At 38.9% G+C, this 15,928-nt stretch overlaps 1 protein-coding gene across 7 annotated transcripts in view; it reads left to right on the plus strand.

The window, feature by feature from the left end:
- The first annotated feature begins 10,828 nt into the window (after positions 1–10,828).
- Positions 10,829–15,928, plus strand: part of FMO5 (flavin containing dimethylaniline monoxygenase 5) — a 55,066-nt gene continuing 49,966 nt past the window's right edge. For 2 of the 7 annotated variants that reach the window (XM_040230887.1, XM_040230880.1), the window contains exons 1-2: positions 10,829–11,329; positions 11,436–11,608. In XM_040230887.1, the coding sequence (XP_040086821.1) occupies positions 11,474–11,608 (135 nt within the window). In that variant the 5' untranslated portion in view covers positions 10,829–11,329; positions 11,436–11,473. The remainder of the gene's footprint in view (positions 11,330–11,435; positions 11,609–15,928) is intronic. The other 5 variants (XM_040230886.1, XM_040230881.1, XM_040230882.1 and 2 more) reach the window with 5 other exon arrangements.

Raw genomic sequence — 15,928 nt, forward strand, 5'->3', positions numbered from 1 at the left:
ACAATTGACAGAATTGTATGGAAAAGACAAACCTAGAATTAGAGTTGGAGATTTTAACATACCTCCCCAGTAATCAATAGAAGAAACAGACAAAATATTAGTAAGGATATAGAACATTTGAGTAACAATACCAAGCAACATAACTGATACTGATACTCAACAGCTGTAGATTGCATCATCTTTCCAAGTGCATATGGAACAATGAACAAAATATATCATATACTGAGCCATAAAACTAGTAGTCAATTTCAAAGCATTAGAATCACATGAAATGTGTTCTTTAACCACAGAAAAGTTAAAATGGAAATCAACAACAATAAGATATCTATTACCGAACCAAAATTTGGGTCCACTTGCCTACACACAGGAAAGCCAATCTGCTGACACCAGGTTGTGATGAAGCAAACTGCAGCATGTATTGTAAGGTGCCATATAAGGAACCCTGGGGGAGGAAATGGCAACTCACTCCAGTATTCTTGCCTGGAGAATCCCCATGGACAGAGGAGCCTGGCGGGCTACAGTCCATGGGGTCACAGAGTTGTACATGACTGAAGCAATCTAATTAGCATGCATGCATATAAGGAACCCAGGAACAGTGGGTTTCAGCAATGTAATTTTAAAGACAAGGTGAGGGAGTGGCAACCCAGCGTAAATGACCAGCTCCTGCAGAATTCTCTGATTGGCTGATGGTGAGATAACAGGGTGGTGTCATAGGGTTTAACATTGTCAATCCTTAGGCCCCAGGAGGTCTACAGGTTACAGGCTTATGGTCATCAAGTTAATTTCTTCCATTTGGTGGGAGTTTTAGCATCTGTAAAGCAACTTAGGAAATGTGTGTCAGATATAATTATCTAAATACTTCAGAGGAGCTAAAACAGAGGATATGAGGAAGGGGTTTGTCAGGAGAATGACCCATAGGGTCCTGCTTGTTTACATATCTAGAAAACCCCAAATCATCTGGAAATCAAGTAACTTACTTCTAAATAACTCATCCATCAAAGATGAAATTACAATAGAAATTATAGAATATTTTGAAAGTAACAGTAATGAAAATACAACATATCAAAATTTGTGAAATGCAGCTGCAGTAGTTCTTTAATGGAAACTTGATGAATTAATGATCTCAACAAGCAAAAAGAGGATAAAAAGAAAGTCAGAAATTAATGAAACAGAAAACAGATATAAAATAGAGAAAATCAATGAAGGCAAAAGATGGTTCTTTAAAAACATTAATAAAATTGACAGAATTAATAAGGAAAAGAGTGAGAGGGAAAACAGATATACCTAATATCAAAAATGACTAGGCCATGACCCACCTCCTAGACTAATGGAAATAAAAACAAAAATAAACAATTGGAACCTAATTAAACTTAAAAGCTTTTGCACAATGAAGGAAACTATAAGCAAGGTGGAAAGGCAGCCATCAGAATGGGAGAAAATAATAGCAAATGAAACAATTGACAAAGAATTAATCTCCAAAATATACAAGCAGCTCATGCAGCTAAATACCAGAAAAATGAACGACCCAATCAAAGAGTGGGCCAAAGAACTAAACAGACATTTCTCCAAAGAAGACATATAAGTGGCTAATCAACACATGAAAAGATGCTCAACATCACTCATTATCAGATAAATGCAAATCAAAACCACAGTGAGGTACCATCTCACGCCCGTCAGGATGGCCATTAAAAAGCAAACAATAAATGCTGGAGAGGGTGTGGAGAAAAGGCAACCCTCTTACACTGTTGGTGGGAATGCAAACTAGTACAACCACTATGGAGAACAGTGTAGAGATTCCTTAAAAAATTGGAAATAGAACTGCCATACAACCCAGTAATCCCACTACTGGGCATATACCCCGAGGAAACCAGAATTGAAAGAGACACATGTACCCCAATGTTTACTGCAGCACTGTTTACAATAGCTAGGACATGGAAGCAATCTAGATGCCCATCAGCAGAAGAATGGATGAGGAAGTTGTGGTACATATACACAATGAAATATTCAGTTCAGTTCAGTCGCTCAGTCGTATCCGACTCTTTGCGACCCCATGAATCGCAGCACGCCAGGCCTCCCTGTCCATCACCAACTCCCGGAGTTCACTCAGATTCACGTCCATCAAGTCAGTGATGCCATCCAGCCATCTCATCCTCGGTCGTCCCCTTCTCCTCCTGCCCCCAATCCCTCCCATCATCAAAGTCTTTTCCAATGAGTCAACTCTTCACATGAGGTGGCCAAAGTACTGGAGTTTCAGCTTTAGCACCATTCCTTCCAAAGAAATCCCAGGGTTGATCTCCTTCAGAATGGACTGGTTTACTCAGCTATAAAAAAGAACTCATTTGAGTCAGTTCTGATGAGGTGTATGAAATTGGTGCCTATTATACAGAGTGAAGTCAGAAAGAAACATCAATACAGTATGTTAATGCATATATATGGAATTTAGAAAGATGGTAATGATGACCCTATATGCAAGACAGCAAAACAGACACAGATGTAAAGAACAAACTTTTGGACTCTGTGGGAGAAGGCAAGGGTGGGATAACTTGAGAGAATAGCACTGAAACATGTATATTACCATATGTAAAACAGATGACCAGTGCAAGTTCAATGCATGAAGTAGGGACCCAAAGCCAGTGCTTTGGGACAACCCAGAAGGATGGGGTGGGAAGAGAGGTGGGAGGAGGGTTAGAAAGGGGGGACACATGTACACCTGTGGTTGATTCATGTCAATGTATGGCAAAAACCACCACAATATTGTAATTAGCCTCCAATTAAAGTAAATTAATTACTTTTTTAAAAAAAAGGAATGACAGAGGCAACATCACTATAGATGCTGCATACATTTAAAAAATTATATGAGGATTCATGAATAACTTTATGTTAATAAATTTGACAACCTAGATGAAATGGGAAACTTTCTAGAAAAATACAACTTACAAAAATTTTGAATAATTCTGTATCTTTTAATGAATTAAGTCCATAATTTGTAACATTCCATTAACAAAAATGTCAGATCCAAATGGTTACACTGGTAAATGCTACCAAACTTTAAGGAAAGTGATGAACAATCCTAGAAAAAATCTTTCAGAGAAGCCAACAAACCTTAATACCAAAGACCTACCAAAGACATTACAAGAAAAAAATTACAGACTAATATCCCTGGAGACTTCCTGGTGGTTCAATAGTTAAAAATCCGCCTTACAATGCAGAAGACATCAGAGATGTGGGTTGGATCCCTCAGTCAGGAAGATCCCCTGGAGAAAGGCACTGGCAACCCACTCCAGTATTCTTGCCTGGAGAATCCCATGGACAGAGGAGCCTGGTGGGCTGCTGTCTGTGGGGTCGCAGAGTCAGACATGACTGAAGCTACTTAGCACACACACAAGGAGAAATAAAATCCCATCTGTCTTGAGGCAAGTAAGCCAGTGAACTGCAACTACTGAGTCATATGACCCAGCCTGCACTCTGTAGCCCAAGCACCAAAACTAGAGAAGCCCTTGCGCCACGCTGAAGACCCAGCATGGCCAAACTAAAAAAGAAAGAAAGAAAGAATATAGATGGAAAAAAATTCCAAATGAAATACTAACAAATCAAATACAGTGTTATATAAGAATGATACATATAATGGTTTTGTGAGTTTATTCTAGAAAGACATAACTGGCTTAACACTTTAAAAAATCATTCAATATAATTTTAACAATGTGATCATCTTGAAAGATATGCAAAAGGACTTTCCTGGTGGTCCAGTGGTTAAGAATCTGCCTGCCAATGAAGGGGACATGGGTTTGACTCCTGGTCCAGAAAGATTTCACATGCTGCAGAGCAACTAAGTCCATGTGCCATAACCACATTGCTCACATGCCACAACTTTTGAAGCCCCTGCACCCTAGAGCCTGTGCTCTGCAACAAGAGAAGCCACCAGAATGGGAAGCCCATGCACCACAACCAGATTAGCCCCTGCTGGATGAGACTAGAGAAAGCCCACATGGCAATGAAGACCCAGTGCAGTCAAAATAAAAGTAAATTAATTAGTTAAAATTTAACAACAACCAAAAATGATGAAGAAAAAGCATTTTATAAAATTTAACACCCATTCATAATAAAAACTATTAGCTGACTAAAAATAGAAGGAAACTTTCTCAATTTGATAAAAAATTATTTACCTAAAAGTTACAAATAACATCACAATGGTGAAATAGTGAATGTACCCCCCTAACAAGACAAGGTTATCTGTTATCACCACTTCTATTCAATACTGTATTGGAGTTCCTGTCAGTGTAATAGGAGAGAAAAAATTTTAATTGCAAAGGAAATAGCAAAACTGTACTCATAAATGACATGATCGTGTACATAGAATATCCAAGGAACATGCAAACTACTAGAATAAGTGAATTTAGCAAGGCCATGTGATACAAAGTCAATATACAAATATTAATAGTATTTCTTTATACTTGTAACAAACAACTGAAATATGAAAATGTAAAAATAATACCATTTACAATGGGATATGAGTTCCATCCCTGTCAGGAATGCAACCTGGTCAGTTCCATCCCTGCCCACATGTTGCAGAGCAACTAAGCCCATGTACCACAACTGCTGAGCCTGGGCATCACAGCTACTGAAGCCTGCATGTCCTAGAGTGTTGTCCACAAGAGAAGCCACCGCTATGAGAAGCCTGTGTGCTACAACTAGAGAGTAACCTCTACTCATGGAAACAAGAGAAAGCCCACGTGCAGAAATGAAGACTCAGCACAGCCAAAAATAAATAATTAACTACTTTTAAAAAGAAAGTGAAAAGTTAAGTCACAGACTGGAAGAAAAAATTTGAAATACATATATCTGCAAAGGATTTGTAACCAGATTGCACAAAGAATTCTTACAACTCAATTATAAAACCACTGAGCTTTTTAAAAATGGGCAAAAGATTTTCACAAACACTTTGCAAAGAAGATATATAAATGGCCAAGAAATTAAGTGGAAAGAGGTTCAATATCATCAGTCATCAGGGAAATTCCAATAAAAACACCATGAGATAATACCACATGCCCACAAGTATGGGTAACAGTACAAAGTGTTGAGAGGCTATGGAGCTACTAGAATTTTTATATATTGCTAGTGAGTGTGTAAATGGCACAACCTCTTTGGAAAACTTTTTGGCAGTGTCAGCTAAAGTTAAACAGTATACCTACCTATTATCTATAAAGTTAAACTATTCCTACCTATGACTCAGCAATTCCACTTGGGCACACAAGAAAACTGAGACCAGAAATCCAAAACAAACAAAAAAAGACTTGTTTAAGAATAAAACACCTTTTTCATTACACCAAAAAGTGGACATAATCCAAATATTCATCAATAAGAGAATGGATAAAACTTAAAAACACTACATTGTGTAATGATTCCAAGCACAGAAAGTATATATTGTACAATTTATATGATGTTCAAGAACAAATTAAAGTATCAGATGTTCTCCAGACTTATTGTGGTGATCATTTCACCATTTCACCATATACAAATATATTCAGATGTATAAATTCTGTACACCAGAAACTAAATATATGTCAATTACACCTCAGTAATAAAAAAACAAACAAAAATGAAAGGAATCTATGGTGATACAAGAAAACAATGCCTGCTTCTGGAGGTGGGTATTGGCTGGGAACATGCACAAGAAAACTCTGTATGATTCCTCTGCTCCACATCCATCATTACGGCCATTCTACCTCTGAACCGTTCCTAGAATCATCTACTTCTCGTGATCTGCACTGGCCCTACCCTAGACCACATCCCAAAAGTCTCTGATGTGCAGGTCAGCAGGACCCTGTGTCTGAGGAATGAACGGAAAGACAAGAGCCCCAGAAACTCATCTGATACGACTGTTGTTCTTCTCTATGTGAATGAGCCATTACCACAAAATTTCCATTCCCTACTGATCCAGAATTTTAACTTTCTTTTGTGCCTCAGTTGGTTTTCACAACATTTCCAGTGCCTTAACCATGGGAAAAGATATTGTTTCTATGGGGAAATGTATTCCGATTTTCAACAATTGATTAAAATTGCTTAACTTTACAGAACCCAGCCATTTCTTCATTGGCGACGTTCCATCTGCTTTTTTTCTTAATGGTATTTTTAAGTATCTTTAACTCTTTTTGATGGGTTTATATTCTGTGTTTCCAATCGTCTCTGAAAATCACAAAGGGAAGGGTCTTCCATTGCCTGTTTTTGTGCACAAGAGCATGGCATGCCGCCCTGGATGAATAGGAAGCACAACTGAAACAGGACACCCCCAGCATGTCCTCTGCCTGCCCTTCACCTGTAGAAAGGCTTTAGTCAAAGTTGAGCATATATATGTGCTGTGCTTAGTCGCTTAGTCGTGTTGGACTCTTTGGGACGCCATGGACTGTAGCCTGCCAGGCTCCTCTGTCCATGGGGATTCTCCAGGCAAGAATACTGGAGTGGTTTACCATGACCTCCTCCAGGAGATCTTCCCAACCCAGGGATCGAACTGGGGTCTCCTGCATTGCAGGCAGATTCTTACCAGCCGAGCTACCAGGGAAACCTGAGTTTGTATATGCTCACTTGCAAATTTGCAGTTAGCCTAAATAGAGAGAAAATTTGAGTTAAGGTTTAAAACATTTCACAAGAATTTAAAAACGACATCCATGCCAAGTTTGAAAGTAATTAATTACAAGACAGTGAAAGTAGTAGAGCATTAAAATAAAATTACATTTTAAAATACTAACTTTTAAAGGTAATTCTTGTATTATTCTGAAATGGTAAAACTGATTCAGTAGGGAGAGAGTACTATTCAGTTTATAAACATATTCATCAGTTTTCCTATAACTAGGAATCTCTAGTAAATTCAAAATTATCCAATTTATAAATAATTTAATTTTAGGTTACACTTCCAGTATATAAAATGGTTGCATTAAAACACTTTTTAGAATTTTATGTTTAAAAGTACCTATTGTAAGTTCACATTTATAACTGAAAACTTTTATGAATGATATTAGTCTTTAAAAAGCTACAGGTCCAAAAAATATTGATGCTAAGATTAATTGTAAAAATTAATTGTTGTAAAAAGTTGTAAAAGCAGTTGTAAAAAGCAAAATTGAAAATTCAATAGCACAAACAAAATAGCAATTTATTTATCTCTCATATAACTGACCAAGATTAATAGATCAGATTAGGAGATCCAGTCATTTAGAGCCTCAATCTGATGATGGACCTACTTCAAAACATAGTTTCCAAAGGTCTCTCTAGTTATCAATATTCTAGGCCACAGGTAAGAAAATAGCTCAGAAGTTCAGGGCAAACCAGGGCAAACTAGTGCCTTTTAAATAGGCTGGGCAGAACTTGCCTAGTCATCTCTTTTTACATCCCTAAGTGAGGACTTGGTCATACTTAGACAAGTAGCTGCAAGGGAAACTGGGAAATACAGTTGTTATTTGGGTAGCCCCATCCCACCTACAGTCCTATAATGCTATAATATGAGGAAAACAGATTTCAATGAAGAGTTAGCAGTCTGACACCCCTCTAGTCACTAAAATTCTGTGTTCTTCCTTCTGCTCTGCTCATCCCCACCCCAAGGGAGACAACTCCAAATTCCATCCAGGTGCCAAATCCATCTCAAATTCAGGCATCTCTGGGCAACTTGTAATTACCTCCTTCAGACATGGGTTGGTTTCTTGTGGTTGAGCACCTCACTAATGCAAAGGATGTCACTTGCTTCTCCAATCCCCAATAAATCATGGTCTAGTAGAAGAGACAGGATGATTGTATGAGAACTTCTTGTTCACGCATGTACACCTGTGGTGGATTCATGTCAATCTATGCCAAAACCAATACAGAATTGTAAAGTAAAAATTAAAAATAAATAAATAAATAAATAAAAAATAAAAAAAAATAAAATAAATAAAATAAAAAATAAAAAATAAAAAATAAAAAAATCTAAAAAAAAAAAAAAAAAAAAGAACTTCTTGTTCTTTAGTATTCAGTGGCCCTTCCACCACCATAAATTTTGGGCAGTGATAAGATGAGAGGTTAATATTTTGAAAACTCAATGAAGATGCGTTTAGGTAACTGAAAAAAGAAAAGACCCTGCTTTTTCTTTCTAGGAGAAAGTAGCATTAGACAGAAGAAAAGATATTTGGTGACAAAAGGCATTCTATTTTGTGGTATTTGATGGTGAGAACACTAGAATACAATATTGTAAAGTAAAAAAAAAAAATCTACAAGAAATAAAAAAAAGATTTCTGAAGCAAAGTGAGAAAAGAATCCAAAACAATAGTTACTAGTGGCTTTTTTAGAAAAATGAGAAATTTTTGACTAGCTTATCTTAATATCACTCTTGAGAGATAAATGGTATTTTGATAAATAAGAACCATATCAAAAAAGACAGAACCACATAAAAAAACCCACTTTTAAAAATTACTGAGAATTTAAACTCTATCCTTAAGCTTCTTTCCCTTTATTCTCCCATTAGGCTATGTTGATGTCATGTGTTTCCCACTGTGCATGTATGTGTCTGTGTGTTCATATAATTCAGACCATATTGTGGGCAGAAATCTTTCTGACAAAGCCAAATGATTTCCCAAACCAAAGATCTATTTTTAAACATACTTTAAAGTAGTCAAAATAAGACAAGCTATGATCAGCTAGGAGAAGGCAATGGCAACCCACTCCAGTACTCTTGCCTGGAAAATCCCATGGACGGAGGAGCCTGGTAGGCTGCAGTCCATGGGGTCACTAATAGTCGGACACGACTGGGCGACTTCACTTTCTTTTTTCACCTTCATGCATTGGAGAAGGACATGGCAACCCACTCCAGCGCTCTTGCCTGGAGAATCTCAGGGACGACAGAGGCTGGTGGGCTGCTGTCTATGGGTTCGCACAGAGTTGGAAACGACTAAAGTGACTTAGCAGCATGATCAGCTAAAAGCAGTTCAATGAAAGTATAAACTGTAAAGGCAGGATTTAGGGAAAGAAAAGAGAGATGAGAAATGGAAGGACTTGTGACTAAATTAGATGTTAAAAATATCCTCATAAAGGAGAATTATATATGGTGATTGACACCCAGGCCCAAAGCCAGACTGCCAGTGTACCCCCCTGCATTTTCACTTCCAACACACACACATTATGAAGTTGCTCAGAGGATTACATGTGTCCATTCCCAATTACATCTGTTGCACCATACAAGGTAAACCCTTGAAAAATAACCATTGGTCTGGGAAGGATACTTTTGGGGTGAGGTAAGTCAAAACCCAGTGTTGGCATTATTGGCATCAAATCATCTTCAGTAAAGTTGACTCAGGGAGTAGTACAGGGTGCACAAAGATGCATGGTATCAGCCATAACCTACCTCTCCCAGAACCCCTTACACCTGTCAAAACAGACTCCTGGGTTGAATGGACCCTGATTCTGACCCATTGTGTGAAGTCCTATATCATTACATTGGTCTTTTCTGCATGATTTGAAAAAAATCTGTTACTTTTTAAGAGTGGATATTTTGTGTTTTTAATTGCACAGGTAACTGTGTGAGAAAAAGAGCCTTTTAAAAGTATTTTTAGTTTTTTGAAATTATGTTTGTGTATTGTCCTCCCTACTAAATTCTGCTGCTGCTGCTGCTCAGTTGCTTCAGTCGTGTCCGACTCTGTGCGACCCCATAGACGGCAGCCCACCAGGCTCCCCCATCCCTGGGATTCTCCAGGCAAGAACACTGGAGTGGGTTGCCATGTCTTTCTCCAATGCGTGAAAGTGAAAAGTGAAAGTGAAGTCGCCCAGTCGTGTCCGACTGTTAGTGACCCCATGGACTGCAGCCTACCAGGCTCCTCTGTCCATGGGAGTTTCCAGGCAAGAGTACTGGAGTGGGGTGCCATTGCCTCCTCCACTACTAAACTCTAAGCTCCTCTAAGTAGAAAACAATCCACTCACTCCTCACTGTACCCCAGCACCCAGGTCACTGCCTGGATATTTTAAAGAAAATTTCTATCAGTAGCATAGAACCATTTGAAGTGAAGTGAAAGTTGCTCAGTTGTGTCAGGCTCTTTACACTTGATGGGCTGTAGCCCGCCAAGCTCCTCTGCCCAAGAGATGCTCCAGGCAAGAATACTGGAGTGGGGGAAAAAAGAAAAGGATACTGGAGTGGGTTGCCATTTCCTTCTCCGGGGGATCTTCCCAACCCAGGGATTGAAGCCAGGTCTCCTGCATTGCAGGCAGATTCTTTAGCCGCTGAGCCGTCAGGGAAGCCCAAATAGCAGAGGGGGCATCCCTGGGTGGGCACAAAGAATTGATGCTTTTGAACTGTGGTGCTGGAGAAGACTCTTGAGAGTCCGGTGGCCTGCAAGGAGATCAAATCAGTTAGCCCTAAAGGAAATCAACCTGATTATTAATTTGGAAGGACTGATGCTGAAGCTGAAGCTCCAATACTTTGGTCACCTGATGCAAAGAGCCAACTCATCAGAAAAGACCCTGATGCTGGGAAAGATTGAAGGAAAGAGGAGAAGGAGATGACAGAGGGTGAGATGGTTGGATGGCATCACTGACTCAATGGACATGAGTTTGAGCAAGCTCTGGGAGATAGTGAAAGACAGGGAAACCTGAGGTCCTGCAGTCCATGGAGTAGCAGGGAGTCAGATATGACTGAATGACTGAATAACAAGCACAGAACCAAAGATCCAGTTTTGGGTGTTGAGGCCAAAAGGTGGACAAGGGGGCCCCGAAGTGGTTTATCAGATCTCCCGAAAGCCAGATGTTCTCCACTTAAGCTTTTGGAGCAAGACTTGCTTGGTGGTGGTGTTGACAATTTCCCTTCACCAGGAGGCGTCTGTCACTTTAAGATAAACACCAGGAAGTTAAAAGTGAACGGGAGAGGCGAACGACGGAAATTCCGGCTGCTTGGATCTCCCCTTGAGAGTATTTGAGAGTTCGAGCATCTGTAGCTGAAAAACCGAGAGGTTGTAGGGTTAATCCTTTCTGCTTAAAGCGGGTTGGCCCACTTTTTATTTCGTCGGCGGCGGAAAAGGTTCCGGCTGAGTGGGCGGGGTGTTGGCTGAGAAGTGTGGAGCCGAACAGCCCTTCCCCATTGGCTATTGCTGATGTTGGTATTTTGTTGCTTTATATATCTTTGAAAAGAGCCAAAATTGCAGTGTGCTCCAGATCGTAGCTGTAGGATCTGCTGGTGTTGAGGCAAAGGCATTGAGTTCGGGTACCACAGCCGACCTCTCAGCTCTGGGTCTCAGATCTGGGTCTTGCAGCCGCAGGGCTCTCCCATTCAAGGTGTAGTAATTCCCCGTGGGTAGGAGGACACTGGTATCTGGTTTCCTCGAAGGTATCTGCTGTTTCAGCCTTTATTTACTAATGCCATGGCCAAGTCTTACTGAAAGATGTTAATTGACGTGTGTTTTCTATCTTTTGTCATCCTTTCTTTCGGACAGGTTCCACTGACCCAGCCCTGTGAAGATCTCTGGAGACCATGGCCAAGAAAAGAATTGCTGTGATTGGGGCAGGTGCGAGTGGGCTCACGTCTATCAAGTGCTGCCTGGAAGAAGGCTTGGAGCCCCTCTGCTTTGAAAGGTCTCATGACATCGGGGGGCTGTGGCGGTTCCAGGTAAATCTCCTGGTTCCTTAATACTTGGAACTCTGGCTGTAACTAGGTGCAAAAGATATTTTATCTTGTGTCAGGAAATATGATGGGCTTCATAGTGATTCAGCCTGCTAGACTTCAGTTTGCTGATCCCTTCTCAGCAACCAACACCTCAGGTTCTATGCAGGTTCCTCTTTCCCAAGGCTGGCAGCAAAAATGGGACAGAGATATCACTTTTTTTTCCCCCTTTACTGATGACTATGAAAATGGCACAGAGATCATTTTCATTTACAGATCTTCTTTGATTGACAATGAAATTACATCTTTTTTTTTTTGACAACACTAATTAAAATTTATTTTTTATTTATTTATTTTTGTAGGTAAGGAGATTTATTTTTTTTATTTTTTTATTTTTTATATAATTTTTTTTTTTACTTTACATTTCTGTATTGGTTTTGGCATACGTTGACATGAATCCACCATGGGTGTACATGCGTTCCCAAACATGAACCCCCCTCCCACCCACCTCCCCTGAAATTACATCTTGATAAGCCCATCATAAATTGAAAATATCCTTAGCTTAAAATACATTTAATACACCTAACTTGGTAAAGAACCTGCCTGCTACACAGGAGACTGCCTACAATGCAAGAGCCCACCTGCAATGCAGGAGAGGCAGGATTGATCCTTGGGTTAGGAAGATCCCCTGGAGAAAGAAATGGCAATCCACTCCAGTACTCTTGCCTGGGAAATCCCATGGACAGAGGATACTGGTGGGCTACAGTCCCTGGGGTTGCAAGAGTTGGACACGATTTAGTGACTAAACCACCCCCTAACACCATAGCTGCACCTAACCTACCTTAAACGCGCTCAAAGCACTCATCTTAGCCTACACAGGCAAAATCATCTCACACAAAGTCTATTTTATAATAAAGTGTTGAATATTTTATAATTTATTGAATACTGTACTGAGCAGGAAAACCAGAATGGTTGTAAACTGATCAGTTGTTTACCCTCCTGATCTGTGACTGGCCCAGCAGCACCAAAGTATGGCACAAAATATTGCTAATCCAGGAAAAGATTAAAATTCAAAATTTGAAATATGGTGTCTATTGAATGAATATTGCTTTAAAACTATTGTAAAGTCAAAAAAAATCACAAGTTGAATCATGGTAAGTTGGGGAGTGTCTGTAATAAGTTTTGCTGCTATCTGGAAGAGGACAACAATCTCTGTAGTGGCAGTGTGTAACAAAATGACAATATGTGAAGTGGCTAGAAAATTTAGAGTGGTTACTCTTGGTCTGCATTAATCAGTAATTGATCTAGAATATAGGTTACAGCTCCTTCCCGTAATTCCTCTTTTCAGTCTCTTCTAATCTTACTGTTTTGTTTGTTTGTTTGTTTATTCCTTCCTTCCTTCCTTTTAAACAATTCTAGTAACTTTAAACAATTCTCTAATAATTCCAGTCCCTGAATAGGATATAAAATCTGGCTTAAAAGAATCAAAAAATTCTTTGAACTTTTTCTTTCCTTGAGAAATCAAATCAGTAGTCATATCTTCAGAGGAGGCCAGAGGGCACATGCAACTAGATTTTCTTGTACTTCCACAGATAAAGTTGTTGTTTTAATAGGCACACCCAGCCCTGCAACTAACATAATAAGGTATCATCTAACTTAAATGATAGTTAAGCTTATTTTATGTTAAAGAATATTAACCTCCTTAACTACCTCCAAAGCAACATCCATTGGGTTTGCTTTTCAAATCACTTTTTAGAGCCAGTGAATGGTATTAAGGTGTCCAGCTTTGTTTCCTGTTTCATAAAGACAGACATAGTGTTTGCCAGTTACTTTAAAGTGGTTTCACAGCATTCCTTAGTTGAACAACAGCGCCGCTGTTTTGCATCTTGGCTCTGTCTTGGTGACTAGCTCTGACAGTAGTTCTCATTCAGATCCAGGGTGAATGCCCCTTAGCACACCACCCATGCCTCGGTCATAATCAGTCTTGCACATGGGCTGAAAAGACTGTTAATTAATATTTTGTAATCAATAGAAAATTTTACTTTAGAAACTCAGCCACAACATAGTATAGAGTTTAAGAGCATAGTCTGGGTTCAAATCTTGTGTCTGCACCTACTAGCATTACTGTGACTTTGGGGAAAATCATTAAACCTCTCTGTACCTCTATGTTATCATCTTTAAGAAGGAGATACCCCCTTCACAGAGTTATTGTGGAGGTTAAGTAAATAATTATGTCATCACAAATACCAGTGGCACAATAAGTGCTACACAGTTGTTATTCAGTAGGCTGAATGTGGGGCCCACACATTTGATGTTTGGTAAGCATCCTAGGCAACTACTGATCAGGTAAGAAATCTGTTGAAGGTTAACCATCCTACCTGATTGTCAGGTTTCTAGCTTTTATCTCCAAAGTGGCTTAAACTTCTCTGTTAAAAACTCAACTTGAAGTTTGTTCTGATGATACTCTTGGCAAAATTTCAACACCTTATAAACTGCTTACTTGAAAATAAATAAGCTGTATTTCATCGTAATGCTCTGACTTCTGTTAAGACAGACCACATCTGTGTCTATTATATATAACACATATTTTTACATATATTATATGCACACACATACACACCAGTATAATTCTAGAGCCAAAGGCCATGCCTGGCATGTATTAGGCACCAAACATTTACATTTTATAAATGAATCCTTGAGACGGAAAATTTCTTGGGTGGCTGCTTAGACTGCTTGTGGAAATAGACCTTCATTTTCACATATTCCAGTTACACAGTTGTGAAGCCTGAGGTATTATAAACATTTGTTAATTGCAGATTGAGCATGTTTCACATGTTGATGCTGGTTTCCTCAAACATTCCTTTGAGATCTGCTTTTCTTTCACCTCCTTGCTTGTTATTTGGAGCCTTCTCCCCCACCCTACCCCCTCACATTTTTATAATTTCATTGGAGGTTTCATATATAAGATCATCCCAAGCACACTGGAATTCCACTGTTGCTACGAGGTGTCCAGTAAGTCACTGGGGACTCAGGGCTTCCATTTTCTTTCTTTTTTTTTCTTTTTTTTTTTTTTCCATTTTCTTTCTTGTAATAGGTCTCAGGGGTTCAGTATGCATGCCTTTCTTCTTGACCTCTTCATTAATGTTAGATCAGACTGAGTGTGAAACATAGGTAGTGATGTGAGACATATCACTTTAATGTTCATTACTACAGTATTACTTTATAAACAAAGTGGCTTAAAATGATAAATCGCTTGGGAAATGTTGAGGTTTTAATAAGTATGCAATGCTGTAGAATAATTTTTAATTTTAGTTAAATTTAGTTTAATTTTAGTTAAATTTTAAAAATCTCAATGTATACCATAGCAGTGCTTCTCAAACTTGAAAATGAAAATGAATCACTGGAGATTTTGCTAAAATGTACATTCTGATTCATTAATCTGGGGGTGGTGCTAAGATGCTATATTTCAAATAAGCCCCCAAGTGATGTTGATCCTGCTGATAATTACATTTTGAGTAGTAAAGTTCTAAAGTGTATATGTTATACAAAGGTACCATATTGATACAATATATAATGTAAAATAAGGCATATTTAATACATTTTGATTTAAAATATAAAATTAAGTAATAACCACTCTTAGATGGATAGATCTTTTAAATTCTTAAATATATCTCCCTCTAAAAAAGACAATGGAATGGATACAAAGTTAGAAGGTTAACTATAGAGCAGTGGCTGTTAACTTTGGCTGCACACTGAACAATCACCGGGGAACTTTAATAAACTTTAACAAATACTGCTATCAGCCCCTCAAGATTCTGGCTTTATTGGCCTGGAGTGCCAATAAAATTCTCCACTAGTTATTTCTAATGCACAACCAACATGGAAACCTTTGACCTTCAGCCTTTACTCCTGCTTTCCCACGTGATAAATGAGGATGACATTGCATCTTTAAAACAAAATCAATAATGGTTTATTGAATAAACATTTTTGGACCTCACACTATATTAGATGATGGGGAAACAGAGTTATATAACCTCTTGCCTCTGCCCTTAGATATTTTGCAATTTAGCTAAGAATGTGTGGAGAAAGGACTTCTGAGGTAGATGGGATAAACTCTGGTTCCCTGAGCTTTCTAGGGCCAGCACATGACCTCTTATCAGTAGATTTCAACCTTATCGACATATTGCTGCTGCTGCTGCTAAGTCACTTCAGTCGTGTTTGACTCTGTGCAACCCCATAGATGGCAGCCCATCAGGCTCCCCCATCCCTGGGATTCTCCAGGCAAGAACACTGGAGTGGGTTGCCATTTCCTTCTCCAATGCATGA

Source organism: Oryx dammah, unplaced genomic scaffold (genome assembly GCF_014754425.2).
Source record: "Oryx dammah isolate SB20612 unplaced genomic scaffold, SCBI_Odam_1.1 HiC_scaffold_28, whole genome shotgun sequence".
NCBI lineage: Eukaryota > Metazoa > Chordata > Mammalia > Artiodactyla > Bovidae > Oryx > Oryx dammah.